Source organism: Colius striatus, chromosome 11 (assembly GCF_028858725.1).
Source record: "Colius striatus isolate bColStr4 chromosome 11, bColStr4.1.hap1, whole genome shotgun sequence".
Taxonomy (NCBI): Eukaryota; Metazoa; Chordata; class Aves; order Coliiformes; family Coliidae; genus Colius; species Colius striatus.
The window spans coordinates 20507711-20524612 of record NC_084769.1 but is presented as its reverse complement, the minus strand read 5'-3'; the positions used below and the strand labels follow the sequence as shown (position 1 = coordinate 20524612).

General features: G+C 41.4%; 1 protein-coding gene across 3 annotated transcripts in view; it reads left to right on the top strand.

The window, feature by feature from the left end:
* The first annotated feature begins 5993 nt into the window (after positions 1–5993).
* Positions 5994–16902, top strand: part of COBLL1 (cordon-bleu WH2 repeat protein like 1) — a 92048-nt gene continuing 81139 nt past the window's right edge. Inside the window, exon 1 of one of the 3 annotated variants that reach the window (XM_062004735.1) lies at positions 5994–6227. In XM_062004735.1, coding sequence (XP_061860719.1) covers positions 6184–6227 — 44 coding nt within the window. In that variant the 5' untranslated portion in view covers positions 5994–6183. Of the gene's footprint in view, positions 6228–11890; positions 11998–16902 lie in introns of those variants that run through there. The other 2 variants (XM_062004736.1, XM_062004737.1) reach the window with 2 other exon arrangements.

Here is a 16902-nt window from a genome sequence, read left to right as displayed (position 1 = left end):
ATGCTAAGCATAGACAAAGACATAAAGAATTCACTTCTACATTATTCAGGAAACCTGGCTCTGACAATGAGTTATTAGCCCATGCTGAGCTTCACGCAGCTGCTAGTTTCAAACCGTCTTTGACATGTCTAAACAAGCTGTGTTGACAACACATAGGTGCTCACTAATGAGGTAGTTCTTTAAGGAGACTCAGGCAAACTGCAGAAAAGAAACAGCATCAAAGCTGGGCTTTGAAATGAGTTGAAATTATTTATACAAACTCTCAAACTCAAATCAATAAAAATTTTTAGCTAAAGACCTCACAAAATTTCTGCAACTGATGTTTCATCTCCCCACGATGAGGCAAATAGTAGGTATGAAGCCACATTCAGCTGTAATACATAGCCTTGAGCTCCCATCCTTGTTCATTGTGCTTTTTAGAATCATAGCAATAAGTGATACAATTGGAAAATGTGTTTGAAAAGGTCGTGGGACAGTAAACTCTGCCAGGTACTCTGACTGAAAGCTGCATTCATGTCTCTGTTCATGACTTTTATTCCAACATTTCTTGAGAAAAAAAAAAACCCCAACCAACAACAGGAAACAGCTTTCTAAATGCTTAGAACATTAAGAATTTCTGGATCTATGAAGCAGCATACAGTGTGAGTGAAACAGAACTTGGTGTGCTCTTGTGTTCTTGAAACTGCTACCACTGTATGCACATATGTGACCAGAGTGATCTTGGATTTGTCTGTGGTGTACGTCTCAGTACTATTTTGTGTTTAAAATATACATGATAAATGCTTCCCTTTGGAAGTTAGTTGTACAGTCCATTCCAGCAGTAGGTCCCTAAAGTATGCTTGAATAAGCGTGCTGCACACAGAACACCATCTCTTGTTAGCATTCCAGAGGAGGATCACTTCTTCCCTCTCTCCTCCTCATTTCTTTTATTCAGTTGTCTAATCAGAGCACTTAGTTCATAACATCCAGGTTAAGTATATTATAGAATCATAGAATGGTAGGGATTGGAAGGGACCTTTAGAGATTATCTAGTCAAATCCCCTTGCCGATGCAGGTCCACCTAGATCAGCTTGCATAGGAATGCATCCAGGTGGGTTTTGAAAATCTCCACAAGTGACTCCACAACCACCTGGGCAGCCTGTGCCAGGGCTCCCTGACAGTCACAGTAAAATAGTTTTTTCTTATGTTTAAAGGGAGCTTTTTGTGTTCCAGCTTCATTTCATTACCCCTTGTTCTGTCACTAGATACAATAGAAAAAAGGAATGCCCCAAAAGGCCCTGTCCCTTTTGAGCTGAGGAGCCCAGAACTGGACACAGGGCTCCAGATGAGGCCTCACCAGGGCAGAGTAGAGGGGGGGAAGAACCTCCCTTGACCTGCTGCCCACACAATTCTTGATGCATCCCAGGCTGCCATTGGCCTTCTTGGCCACGAGGGCACATTGCTGGCTCTTGTTCAGTTTATTATCAATCAGGATTCCCAGGTCTCTCTCTGCAGAGCTGCTGTTCAGCAGTTCGACCATGAGCCTGTACTGATGCATGGAGTTGTTCCTCCCCAGATGCAGGACTCTGCATTTGTCCTTGTTGAACCTCATGGTTCCTCTCTGCCCAACTCTCAAGCCAGTCGAGATCCCACTGAATGGCAGCACAGCCTCTGGGGAATCAGCCATTCCTCCCAGTTTGGTGTCATCAGGGAACTTGCTGAGGGTACACTCTGTCCCCTCATCCAGGTCATTAATGAAGATATTGAGCAAGACCGGCCCCAGAACCGATCCCTGTGGAACTCCACTGGCCACAGGTCTCCAACTCGATTCTGTGCCATTGATCACCACCCTCTGGGCTCTGTCATCCAGCCAGCTCTCAATCCACCTCACTGTCCACTCATCCAAGCCACACTGGCTTGAGTTTTCTGATGAGGATGTTGTAGTGCTATCCTCCTTATGCTGTATGCTAGTTGTGATTTTAGCAAATTAGATAATCTCCAGGCAATGAGATTATTGGAGAAATATAAATAATTAATTTATTTTATTTATGATGGTAACATTTTACTAATTAGAAGTGATTCCCAGGCTCCTTAGAAAAAGGATGTTCACAAAATGCTTACTATTCCTTTTGTGTATTTATAGATGAGATGTGTATAGTGTTCCCCAATTAAGCACACATTTTAGACTGGCATAAAAATCTGTCCCTGTGCCTACAGCAATACTTTCAGTGGCTATATGCATGTGCATACATTCCCAAAACCTCACCCACATGCTGGAATGCAAACACAGAAAAGGCAGTGGTTCAAATGGATGCGATGTAAGCTGATTGCTTGCTCTATAGAAAAAAATACATCCAGATTTAATTTTCATTGAAACAAAAGCAAGAATCGTGTAATAATTCCTTGTTTTATCTTTATACTATAGGGGTTAAAACCTGATTTTTATCGTGCTGGCAGAATAAAACAGCTCATGTTTCTAATATATTTTAATTATGCATAAGAAAATTAATTTCACAAGGAAACACTCTTCAAATCCATATTCTATTTCACACCTACTTTGCACAGTATTATTCAAAATAACTAGTTTATGATACAGTATAATTTTCTATGTATGAAACTATATTAAGAGAGCATTCTGGTTACATCCTTAAATCACAAAATGCTGCTAATATGCTGTTATATATGAATAAATTTAAAAAGAAAGACCTTGTAAATAAACCTTTACAGCTGTAAAAAAATACCGTAAGACTCTTGTAGTGTGTTTAGCACTTCTAATAGCTTTCACCACAGGCAACAGTGGGCATATCTGTTTGAAAATCATATATTCTATTACCTTTCTACAGCATCTTTCATCCCAAAATACTGGCATTTCACATTTCTGGCAACCGCTTGAACAGAGGAGAGCAACGACTAACAGTGTCCTACCGTGTGGTTGGAGGCATGGAGATTTTCCCAAAGCCATTTAAGACAACTCCTAACTGTTCTGAAAAATGCCATGGGATATTAGTGCTTTTACAGAACAGGCAGGACTTTGTTTTTAGTACTGCAACTTGAATGAAAACCCCATAGTCAGTAAGCTGCCTGAAGCTCCACTCTACCTAAGCTAGAAGTTCTCCTTCAACAAGCATAATTTGAAGGTTATGCTAACAGTAATCAGAACTGGGGATTAATCTGCAAACATTTATACTGAAAATTCAATGGCAGCAAGTACATTCAATGAGTGCAGTGGGTGGTGATCTGTCACATGGATTAATGCCTCCAGATAGAAGTTTTACCTCAAACCATAGACAAAGGATGACATTATGGCAACTGTGCAGTTAATAACCTGCCTCTTCATTAACTGCTACAATGGTATCTTCGCAGATCAGCTTGAAAAAGGCTAGGGAATCTTTCTTTAAATGTGTTTTCTTCAGTATTCAATAGGAGAGACATGAGTAGTGTGTTAATAGCCCAGTTACTTGGTATCCTCTGTTGCACCCCTCTGTTTATCATATGTAAGAGTTACATTTGCTATGTATGAGCAACATCTTGAGTACAGGACAAAGTTGGGAACTTTATAAAAATAGAAAAAAAATTAAAAGAGCATTTTAAACCTTTTGAAACTCAAACACAGAACTGATTTTCTCTTGTTACAAAAACAAAGTGCCATAGCAGTCCGGAATTTGTTTTTAGAAACTGAGATCCCCAGGACAAATGGTATCTCCAGTATCTCATCAAATCAGCTATTTAAAGTCTAGTCATCATAAAACTGTTACTGCAGAACATGGCCTGCAGGGACTCAAGCATAGAGCCTACAGTGTTTCTAGTGATCGGTATTTCAGATGTGCTTAGTTAACAACTGATATTTGAGTAAGAGAAGTGGTAGTGTAAGATAAGCATAACCTCTCCCCTCTTAAGTGACATTGGTGTTATTTGGTGAACTGCTTTTTTAGATAACTTGCCAATCTATTGGAAATTGTCAGCATTAACAATTTTTTTTTAGGTTCTTTCCCTGATGTCACTTTTCTCCCTGGCATTACTGAGTTTCTATTATTAGCCCATCCATGTGAGCTATTCAATAGATTGCAATCTTCACAGCGTTACTATTTGCCAAAAAAATTAGACTGTGGCTTATATTGTTTTTAAATGATAATTCAAAGAGAATGGTACAACAGTTCCTTATCTGTTGCTGTTCCCACAAAGTTTACTAGAAGGAATAACAGCATCACACCAAATTATGTAATTATTCTAACTAATATACAGACAGTTATGATGGTCTTCAGTCGAAATAGCACTATAATGTTGAATCATCTCATGCCTTTGCATGGAGGTTTCATTACCATTTAGAATGTGCAGTCACTTTAATGTCTTTGTTCAATAAATACCTGTTTGGAAACATGAAGTTCTTTTGTACTTAAACTGAGGCTACATACTGACTGCAGAAAGTCACCCTGTCCTGGCTTTAGGAACAGTCAACACGCAAAGGAATTTGTCAACCTTTATCCTAACCTAGGAAGTGGAAAAACAGTTTGAGAAGCATGAGAACAGAAAGAGGACTGTCAAAAGAGAAAAAGGGTCAGAGACTTACATAAGGTCTTCAGTGAGGTTGTTCTAAGATTCTTCTTATTGATCAATTAATTGAACACTGTCTCTTTGAAAACCGGACCATGGAAAATCCATCTGACTCATCTGTGATTAATTTTTTTGGTTTAAGAAGTATACACAGATTAATGGGGCGTGCCTGATAATGGCATGTGGTTATTCAGGGTGTGAACGTCTAGGTCTGTCAAAACAAGCAGCTTCAGGGTTATTTAACCTCTACTGAAGAAGCAGAAAAAAAAAATCTTTATTTGAAGAAGCACATTACAAATCAGGAGGGCATATGGGGAGAAAACTGTTATTACAGTACAGTTTCTGTATTGTACTATATAGACAATGTCCATGTTATGAATAATATTAACATAGAACGGTCAATTGTAGTATTTTCTTCCAGGTAAGTAACTTATAACTAGTCTGAAAGAGGACATTTATACTAGAATGCAGTGTTCTACTTTTTCCCTATGGGAAAAAAAAAAACCCAACCAAACCCAAAACGATATAAATGCTTTGTTATTAGCTATTTCTCAAATTCTGTTAAGCGCTGGCCAAAATATCACGGCCGTCGAGATGTATTTTACTATACAATGCTATCTCCTGATCCCACGGCTCAGCTGGAAAGGTGCTCTATGCTGACACGGGCAAGCAGCACGTACTGCCAAATCCGCTCACTACGTACTGCAAAGGAGCAGCCTGACACACAGGAAAGGCTCAAGTGCCGTCATGCCCGAACAAAAAACTGAAGATCTAGCTGAAACCACTCTTAACTGCGGTCGTGTGAGACATGGGTAGGTCACGCCGTGCTTCAACCGCTGCAGCCAGCTCGGCGGTGAGGGCCACATCTGCAAGGCAACTTCGCCGCACACACCTGGAGCAAGCCTCTGGCGCCCTCGGCCACGGGCACGGGGCGAATTGGCTTTGATCGCCAAGAGGGACAGTTTGCCTGAAGGCGGCGGGTCCCCCGGGCAGCCCTTGCCCCGGCTCCCCGCACGGCTCTCCCCACCTGCAGGGATTTCGCCCGCGCCCTGGCGGCTGGAATGGGCAAGGGCTGAGCCCGAGGCGGCCGCCGGGACGCTTTGCTCGGGAAGAGGAAAATTCCAGCGGCGAGGAGCGGCCCTGCCCCCGCTGGCCGCCGACAGCCCGCACCGGCCGGGCCGCTGGCGGAGTGAGAGCCGGGTGTGTGGAGGCGGGCGGGCAGCGAGAAAGGGGAGGGAGGAGCTGGGACGGGAACAGGGAGTCTCTGTTTCGCCGCGGGTGTCAGGCCGGGGAAGGTTCCTCGTTTCAAGTTTCTCACAGCCAAGTGTTTTTGGCATTTCTGTCTTCCCCCCCCTCCCCGTCCCCTCCGCCCAAGGTGTGGTTCAGCGAGCGGCCGGCTCAGCGCAGGCAGCTCAGCCGAGTCCTCTGCGTAACCGCGGCCACCACCCGGGAAGGCGCCCCTGGCTGCGCTGTAAGCAGCGGGGAATGCCCGGGCTGGGGGACGAGGCGGCGCCGGGGGAGGCAGAGCGGGGCTGTGCTCCTCAGCCCGCCTAGAGCAGGTGAGGCGGGAAGCCGAGGCGCTCTGCGGGCGGATCCAAGCGGCTGCGCCCGCCCTGCCCCCGAGAGCCGAGCTGCCCTCCCTCGGCTGCCGGCATGGACGCGCGCGTTCGGCAGGCGGTCGCCCCACCGCCCTCAGGGTAAGCGCAGTTCGGCACGAGGCGGGGGCCCGCGCGCTCCCCGGCTCGAGGAGCAGCCGGGCGGGGAGCCGCGGTCGTGACGGGTCGCCTGCGGGGCTGGGTGAAGTGCGAGGGGTCAGCGCGGGGCAGGGAGGCCAGTGCTGCGCGCGTCCGGCTGTGAGGTGCGGCGTTTGGCAGGCTACTGGGGGCGAGTGGCACCGGGGGGCGAGCGTGAGTGCCAGTTCTTCGCGCTTCGGCCGCTGAGGGAGCGAGGCGGAAGCTCCGCGCGGGACCGCAGTGCCGCGGCCGAGACGGCAGCAGGGAGGCGGGGGCAAAGGGAGCAACGCGACCGTTAAACGGCTGCCGGCGCAGCAGAAACTGCTGGTGTAGCGATTCCTCGACGGCATCTCGGGCGATGCAGCTGGTTGAAAACAGACTCTTTGGCGGGACGGGACTGCGGGACCAGCCCTTCGGGCCGCCGGCGCCCTCCTCGGCGGTGCCTGGCTGAGCAGCGGCGGCGTATGCGGGCGGCAGGGCCAGCCCTCGCCCCTCGCCGGGGGCCGAGCCGCGAAGGGCCTACCGACGCCGCCGTGCGGGCGCCTCTGTCGTGTTGCCAGGACCGTGTCGGGATTGCGATACCTGTCGCGGAGCGCCTCATTGTCGGGGTGGGCTCCTCCAGAACATCTTTATCATGCAAAACTTCCCAGCCTGAGCATCCGTGAGGCGCACTTATGTCAGCGTTCTCTGCCTGAAAGAGATGGTAGCAGTGCGGGAGAGTTGGGCACTCCTCGGCACAGTGTAACTGCACACACTAAAAGAGAAAAAATAAGCAGCATCTGTTGGGAGAAGTAAAAGGGTTGATTTGTTTGTTTTTAAGTGTTAGGATCCTCCGACGAATTGCTTATAGTCTGTCAGAAAATTTAACAAATGTAATTTTAAATCTAAGTAAAACTACTCCAGTTGCAGATCAGGAGAAGGACTTCCCTTTATGTAGTCAGATATATTTGAAGAAAATAAACTCACTCAGTAACTTCAGTAGGAATGTGAGGGATTCAAAACACTGGTAAGACTGCTGGAGTTCCCTGTAAACAGGACAAAATACACAGTGAGTGTATTTTTTAACACCAAGACATTCTTGAAGCTTGCATATTGTATGCAAAAACGGATTGTATTTCTGACCAAGCAAATACAGGATAAACAGGTGCAGCTGATGGCAATTTACTGTAGTATTTCCAACAGTAATGAGTTTGAAGTCACAGCTGTAGTGAATATGGAAGACTCAAAGAGGACGAGTATCTATTCACTCAGAGTCTGGTGGCAATTCTCCATTTATTTGTGGCCATTGAGAAATGCAGTTTATATTGTTAATCAATGTAGAGTGTATAATTACAGTATAGATAATTATTGTATTTTTTAAGACTTTAGGTATGTAAGCATAAGTTGAGAGGACTGAATGTAATTCAACAGAGGATGATACCAGGTTAGGAAGTGTCAAACAGAATATCTTGAAGGTCTTCAGTTTCGCTTGTGGGCAGAAACATGAAAACAAATGAAAAAGCCCAATTAAAATTGTTATTGGTCTGACAATTTCTCCAGGCTTGTCGCCTACCATTAAACTGTTGGTTACACTGAATTTTGGGTGCTGTTTGATTTATCTAGGTCAGGAAAAGTTGTCTGTTCCCTTAATGTGACTTCAAGCATCTGTCAGCATTCACATCTGAGTTTTGGAAAACTTGTAGCTAGGAGCAGTGCTCATTTGCGTTAGCCCTGGAGATATATTTTCAGGCCTTTTATCAGCTGTTCCTGTGTAATTTGGTACTTAGGAAATCAATTTGCCATTCTCTTCTTGTTACAACAAGAGTTCTTTATTTGCAATCTTAATTATTTCCTGAAGATGATCTTGTTTTCTCATCCAAAAGCTGGATCTGAGGAAGAAGACTTGGATATACCAGCAGAAATGGTAACTGGCAGTGTACTGAAAATGGTCCACCGATATGTTTCTGAATAGTAAGCAGTACTGTGTCTTTCTTCCTCTGAGATGGTAGGAAAAATTGTGCAATTTGAGAATATTTTCAATTGGACTAGATCTCTAAAGGTCCCTTCCAACCCTACCATTCTATGACGTCGCAATTTTCTTTAAATATATCCCCAAACAATGGGATACTGTATTGCATCTATTCTTGTCTAGCCAGGTGGAGAGTGTTGTTAATCTGCAGCTGGAAAGTGTTTACCAGTAAATGTGTTCTTAAATCACTACTTGAAGTTGAGTGGTATAATTACTGATAACTCTTCACAGCTTGGAAAAATCTATTTATGCTAACTGCAAAGAAGGCTAGAGGCATTAAAGGTGTTTTGTGAGTTCTCAAGCATTGATGTTTATTTAGCCTTGGAACTTCCATGTAACTTAATTATCAGTGGCTCTTCAGTGTAGAATTTTGTTATCAGTTCTATGAGGACAAGCTTTGGAAAAGGATCCTGTAATTATATCCTGAAAGACTGTTTTTTTCCATGCAGGATTATGCTTTTGTATTGAAAAAATTTTATCTACAACATGATATAATGAACAAAGTTTGCATGAATTTGAGAAAAAAAATGACAGTGTTATTGTCACTGGTACAATCAAGATAAATCAGTTTTTAAATAAAAACAGCCTCTGGATTTTTTTTTTTTAATGTGATGAATAGAAGGTGTGCCCAGTAACTGGCTGTGTGTTTTTGGAATATGGTGAATAGGAGGTGTGCCCAGTAACCAGCTGGACATGACACATAGTTTCTTCTAGCATTTTATAACTCCTCTATCATGCCCAGTCTGAGCAGCATTCATAACAGGATGCTCCTGCCAGGCTGCTTGACACAGTCTCCTCATGTTTATATATTGCCTGTGTTACGGGATGATAGGAAAATGTGTGTTTTAATACTTTATAAAAAAAAGTGGCAATTGTTGGTATCCCACCTCTTGAACACAGTTTTCCTGCTGCTGCTGGACAGCAATCCTGTAACCTGGAATAAGTACATTTTTACATCACCAAGTAGATTTTACTAGTTGACACAGGCTTTTACTGTGAAGATCTGTATTCTGTATTAATATGCTTTCAAAACACTGGAGCAGATGTGGGTTTTATAAGTGGAAGATTGATTTCTTCTGAAATATTAGAATGGACTTTGAGGCCTACCTACAATTTTAATCAGTTTCTGAGAATCTTACCTTATTTCGTTTGTTTCCTTAAGTCATATTTAAAGCTTTATCATTACTTTCAAAATAACAGCATCTGACTTACTTTACCTAAGCAAACTCCCTTTGTTTTGTGATTTTCTTTTCGTATGTCTGATGACAACGTGTTTAGGAGATACAGCTGCTCTCAAGGGGCTGAGGATGGAGACAGTTGTATGGAGGAGGGGGCAAAGCCAAACTGAGCTTGGATTAGTTTTCTGCTGGGAATGCTACTGATGTATGTCTTCATGCTCTCATTCCCTGGATGCTTGGCCTAGTGAACATATTTGCAAAGTTTGATAAGAAGAACAGGAGATAATTCTTTTTCCCATGGCTAGGATTGTGTCAGGAAGTGAAAGATGTTTTCAGAAAGAACAGGAAATACTTTATTTCTATTATGTGTGTAACTGTTGAGGTTTTATCAAATCATTTCAATCAGATTACAGATCTCTGGAAACATCAGCTGTGTCTCAGTGTTGATGGCTGTCTGGCATCAAGCTTAGAATACTGATTTGAGCTCTCTTCCTTTCTTTCACGTTTTTAGTTGATTCAGTTCACAAAATAGTCACAGGTTTATTCAAGCGTGAATGAAAGTCCTCCCTGTTGTGGAGTTGTGGGATGGGACAAAAAGTGTAGCAGTAGCTTCAAACCATTCTATTGCCAAGTCACAGCAGCAGACTCTTCAGGAGTGTGTGTGTCTGAATTTTCTCAGTTTGATGAAATTTAGGTCAGGGCTGAAACTATATTTTCATATTGCAATGGATTAGCTGTTGCTATTGTTCTGTATTATCTATTATTGTATAGACACATTTACGGGTAAATGCAAGCCCTTTTGTGCCTCTGATACTAAATGGTATCAGTATCTAGGACTAGAAGTTGGGATGGCATGGGTCTAACATGTACTTTATCTCTTAGACTGAGGGCTTCAAGATAAATAGTTTTTTGTTGTTTTTTTTTTCCCCCCTCACCCCCATGACCCTGATGAAGATAAGTAATTGAGAGTAACAAAATGGAAAGAATTTTGAGAATTTGTGACTGTAGAGTTTGCTGGATATGTGAAACAGGGAGTTAGCTCCTTTATGGGTGGATGCCCCTCAGGAGACACTTGGGCGCTAATCATTCCATGGTGTAATTTGCTAGATGACTTCTGAACATGCATGTTAATACTTCTTGAGGTGATTATGTTGTTCTTTTCAATATATCGACCTTAACCAAAGAAATGTCAATTTCTTACATGACACAGTTGTACTATCACCTGAATGTTTTATTTAAAATCTGTTTTAATTACTCAAACTTTGTCAAATCTGAAGTCATAGCTGCCTGCCTGTGGAGTAGTCAGTGGTAACGTTCACTCTTGGAGTGTGTTGGTGTGGGAATGAGATCAAGGAAACATTAGGGGGCTGAGGAATGTGGATACTAGGGTGAAAAAAATGTGTGGGAGGGTAATACACAAATAGAGAAATCAGCAGAGTTATTTCTAACATTTGTCCAAGTGTCATGGTATCCCATGAAGAGCGAAAGTGAGAGCTAGTTAGTAAGATGTCAAAAGCATGGCGGGGTGGAAGTGCTTGAGAAGATGGGAATGTGGGTTACAGTGTTATCTCAGGAGAGATACTTTTCTTTCTATTGCTACTGGGTTTTTTGGGGGGGTGAACTTTAAAGGAGATTACAATGTCTATGTAAAGCTGAAGATTGCTGTTTATGTTGAGTAGGCACATCTGTAACGGGTGGAAGCAGAAAAGAGCCTATTATAGGAGACCCAAGCTTAGATTCCAGAAGGAACTGAAGGTTTTTACTGGACTCCTGTCACCCGAGACAGAAGTTGACTCACTAGGAATATTTTAAAGTCACAAATAAATGGTTTCTCCTGTAATCTGGCAATATGTAAATAGGTCTCCCTTCATGAAATCCAGAACTCCTGACTTTTTTGAATGTATCTTGGAAGGAAGTTTTGAAGCATGCAAATTTCTCTAGCTTGACTTGCTGTTGTTACTAGCTGACACTGTTGTTTTATGTATGCTGTGGGGCAGCACATGCCGAATTGTCTATCCAGCCATTGGAGTTGTAATGTTACCCTAACTAACAAAATATTTTTTTCTTTCTAGAAATTAACAAGTCAATATAATGAGTTGCTTTGGTAATGTAGTGGATACAAGGAATGCCTATGTTCTCTTTTACGGCTGCTTGCAAGTTCAAACAGATCTCATTGTGCGCTTTCTTTTCTTTTCACCTGGCTCTCATTTGCTTCCCCAACGGATGACCTGGTACTCTGATTTAAGTTCACATAGCTGCCTGCTGTTTGAGAAAGAGTTGCTCTTTATTGTGAGTGTTTGCTGTCACTATGTACTGCTCTAAACTCAGAAAGTTGACGTCAGGGCATTAGAGGATGACAAGAAGCCAAGATGTTGGCTCCTGGACTCCTGTAGAGTTCTGTGGCCATGCCCAGCATTAGGACAATAAAGAGGAAGCTGACTTAGAGGCGTGCGACAATGGAGAGTTCAACGGGGAAATCCACCTCTGCTGTTTGAAGCTGTTAACAAGCTATTGAAAACTTGAGCTTTCACCTGAATTCCCTCCTTAGGTAAGGTCCCACAATTAAACATGCAACACTGTGTCTGAAAGTAAACTTAAATGCTTTACTCATTGGAGTTCCAGCAGATGTGTTCTGACATAACTGCATTGTGGTGAACTGGTGGATAAAACTGTGGATTTTTTTCAAAGTTTAAGAAACAATATTTTAAAGTGGAATACCATGGGAATCATTAAAGACATCAGAATTCCTGGATTTGTTTTTTATTTGTTACGAGGTTATCCGGTTCAGAAGTGGCATGTACATTTATATGTGTCCTTTGGTGGTTGTAAATGATCAAAATTCTGTAGGTGGTTAAAGGATGGATCCCTAATCTATCTATGAAACGTCTCCCTGGTGAGGTTGCATTTATCAGCTGTGCTGCAAGGCTAGGGTTGTCAGGATTGCTGTTTTCAGTTAAAGAAAATAGAGTGCATTAATATTTTTAGCCAGGCATAAGCTATCTTCTGTGAGAAAGCATTGGTTTTGTTGAAAGTTAGAGTTCTACAGAGGTTTTCATTGAAAAAATACCTTCCAAGCTGTACTTTCTTAGCTGTATCTTAAAAATCCTTTCTGCACGTTTCTTTGAATTTTATTTCTGTTTTGAAAATATAGCTACTTGGTTTGGAAAATATAGATCCTTTATTTAAAAATAGACAAACAGACAAACCTCTCCTCCTCCCCAAACAATGCAAACAACTGATCTATGCTAAACAAGAAATGTTGTGAGCTTGAATTCTTCTCAAATACCAGCAATGGTACAATTTTTTTACTTTGCCCTAAATCTCTGTTACAAAGTGACACTATCTTAATTATAAAAACATCCAACAAAACAGCAAGAGAAATGTATTTTTCCTTGAAATCAAATGCCTTTTTCAATTTAGTATTCTTTTAATGGGCCTTGGTTTTCTATTGTGAATAAATTCTCCCATTTGGTATTTTACTGAGCTCTCAAGTCAGACCTTAAGATGCATTTTCTTCCAAAGACTAAGGCTTTGTACGTGGGTTCTTAGCAGGTGACTTTCAAATGTTTTGCTATGGGAAAGGCATAAGCATCTCTTTCAGTTGTCCCTATAACGCAAACATATTATTGACAAAGTGGCTTGGAGGACCTGCTTTTTCTATTCTTTTCACAAAAATAATTGTTTTTTTATTGTATGTTGCATCCATTTGACTTCCCTGTCCCCACATTCCAGTTTGATTTGCTGTAAGCTTTGCTAAATAGAGTTAAATAAGAATGTTCAAGGATATGTGACCATCAGTACTGTAGGAGTGAAAATTTGTGTTACTATTGCTCAGATACTTTTAATGCATAGGTATCAAGGTATTTGGAAGGGCAGTAGGGAGGAATATGGCATGTGGAGTTTGGGCTTTGTTATTTAGAACTCTGCCGTGTGTTTAAGTATTATCGTATTGTTCTTGACTTTTGTAAAACCTAGTACAGTCCTTCTGTACTGTCAAACTAGACAGACAAAACAACTGAATATAATACTCTATCTAGAATATAACCTACTAGAGATGTCTGTTGTTTAACTGTTCATGTGAGAGCAATATTGAAAGCATGTTTTACTTGAGAGCAACAATGTTTTGTCTCTGGGTGTAGTAAAACAAAATGAAGGAGCCAGAATATAGTAACAAAGGTGAGAAAACAAATGTTTACAACTCATAGTACTGAGTTGTAACCCCTTCAGGCAAAAATGAAGTACCTCTTTCTTCACTAGTAGCTGTGGACTTGAACCATTTTGTTCTTTTAATTAAAAATGCATATTGTGGCAGAATTAAATATGAAACCATTCTCCCTTTGAGAGCACAGAAACTATTTACATGGATGGATTTTTTTTCTCCTCAGTTCTTTAGTTCTTGAGACAAACAAGACATTAGTTAGTTGATGGTGATTGTGTAGTATGTGAAATTTCCAGAAGTTAAATTTCTGATGATTTTTAGTTGTTTGTGTGAAATCATAAATCCAAGCCATGACAGAAATCTTGACTTTACCTTTTTGAATTTTAGAAGAAAACCCAACCCTTTGAACTTTCAAAAATCAGGTACTGTGATGTGTTGAAAGTTGTCCCAAGGTTCCCAAACTGTAATTTCTAAAAGAGTCTGCTTTCTCCATCTAGTCTATGAAGTCTCCAGTCATAAACTTTTCTGTATCCTCTGTTGGTCTCTGATTCATGGTCTCTTACTTTCCCTTGCCTGCAATTTTGATCCTGTCTTTCCACCCACATTAACAAAGCAGCCTCACTAATTCCATCCTCAGTGCCCTCCTTGAGCTATTTTTATTCAGTCCACTGTTTGGAGAAAGTCCTGTTCTGCTGAATCTCAAACTTCAGTGTGCTACTGCTGCTTTTCTAAAAGCCTTTCTCATAAATCATGCTTAGGAACTTTGAAGAATGGTAACAAGGCACCTTTCTAAGTCACCTTAACTGTTGTGCTTAACATTTGAAGTTAGTGGTCTTTCCCTGCTGTCTTTTATTGGTGGCAGATGCTCTAGAAGACAACACTTGGGCTTTGGGTGTTTATGGCTTTTTTTCTTCCTTTATGAGGGGAGGAGATTTCTTCCTCCTACTACTTAAACGGTTTTGCAATGTATGATTCTGTTCTTAAACTCTTTCATAGACTTGTTCTGCTTTTAGCATTTTGGGTACTATTTTTGTCCATTCTTTAAAATCTTGAGATTTAAGAAGAATCCGTCCCTTCAGCTTGGTCCTTTCATCTGTGGATTTGGTTTTCTTTTTTCTAATTTAATTTTTTTCCTGTGGCCCATTCTGCCTTATCAGATTTCCTCTGATTTCACCTGCAAATGTATCACATTTTACTTAGGTTAATGCATCTTATTTGCTTGGACTTACATGAGCATAGGGACTATTTTCACTGCAGTATTTAATGTAAGAAGGATTTCCCAGGCCTCATATGGCACTTGAAAAAGGGGTTATTAGCTGTCTTTGCAGTTTCTGTTCTACTTGCTTATCTACTGTCAAGTAATGCCTTAGATATTACATGACTTGGATGCAAAATTGTAAGGCTGCAGTGATAGTGAAAGACATGAAATAGAATTTATTTTATTTTTCTCCTTTCAACTAAGAGTAATTCTGATTTGTTGGGCCAGGAACAGTAATTCCCTAATGTATTACATGGTGTTCGTCTGTAGAATTAGATATTCTCATTTGATATCTGCATGACAAATTATCAGGACACTTGTAGAAACAAACTCATGGAACTGGATGGGATGTATCTTTATTCCTTCAGCTCCTCAGTGCTCCTCTTTTGTTTCTTGTTGTTTTTGGAGGGGTAGGGTGAGTGGTCTGTTTTTTCTCCCCAAGTGATATGTAAAAGAATCAGAGGATCTTGAAATCTAGGTAACTTCTTGGTTTTGATTGTTCTGCAGTGTAGGGCACATATTTCCCCATAGGTAACATTGATACAGTCTCAACACACCAGTCAATACCTGTTCACTTCTCTAGGAAAGCAAGGTGAAAATCTAGAAGACATGGAAACCCAAAGTGTTTTGTAAGCAGTCCTTCAGAGCTGATTGTCAGTAATGAGAAGGATAGGAGAGATTCTGAAGCCACTTATTTTGGAAAAGTAATAAGGATCTGTCATCATTGTCTGAACGGTTGGAATTTCTGTCTTATTTCTAAGTATCGTTCTTTGACTATTCGCATATTTCCATTGCCCAAACATTCTTACAAACTTTCCAGCCTTCCTCCCAACGTACACTACTGTAGTTTATCTGTAAATCTCGATTGGATAAATGAGGTGGTAAATGCAGTGAATTGTAGTTGTTAAATGAAACCTTAAAAATATACAATGATTTATTTCAGGAAAAAAAAGGAGTTTAGTGCTATGATAGTTTTAGAAATACTCAGATAAATCAACTGGTTCTTATTTTTTGCGTTCTAACAGTGTTCTGTAACACACTGCTTATAGGACTTTTTTTTTTTCCTGCTTTTACTTACCATTTTTTTTTCCTGGACTCTGTAGCTCCAATATGTGAAGCCTGCCAGCTAAAGGATTGGGGTTTTTTTTTTTTTTTTTGAAGACTGCTTTCCAGCTCTTAGTGAAGAATAAGTTTTTATGGTAGAATTGAGAATGTTTGGAAATAATGACATACAAATGCTGACATTTCAACCTATACTATGCCAAGCAGTATTTTACATGTGTTTACTATAGATAGAGATATTTTAAAATTACTCAGTACTCTGACAGAGTGGTCTCATGGAAAGATCTGTATGGTGTCAGTCAAAGCTATGCCCCTCCTACTAAAGAGAGAGATGTCCTACATGCTGTCTCCACTAGAGAAGAGCAACTGAATTTTCCTTCACACTTCCTAAATGAAATCTATCTGTATTCTTACAAGGTGATGCTGCCTCTTTCTGTTTGTGGTGCAGAGGTCTGTAGCAGAAAAGGAAATGACCAGTGAATTGTTTATTTTGTAAACAAATGTTTGTTAGAGTCACATAATCACAGAATCTTAAGGGTTGGAAGGGACCTTGAAAGATCATCTAGTCCACCCCCACCTGCCAAAGCAGGACCACCTAGAGTAGGTCACAGAGGAACTCGTCCAGGTGGTCTTTGAATGTCTCCAGAGAAGGAGATTCAACAGCCCACCTAGGCAGCCTGTTCCAGTGCTACGCCACCCTCACAGTGAAGAAATTCTTCCTTGTATTTCTTTGGAACCTCTTGTGTTCCAGTTTACACCCACTGCCCCTTGTCCTATCATTGGATGTCACTGAGAACAGCCTGGCTCCATCCTCCTGACACCTGCCCTTTACATATTTGTATACATTAATGAGGTCACCCCTCAGTCTCCTCCAAGCTGAAGAGCCTCAGCTCCCTCAGTGTTTCATCATAAAGGAGATGCTCCACTCCCCTAATCATCTTGATGACCCTATGCTAAACTCTTTCCAGCAGCTC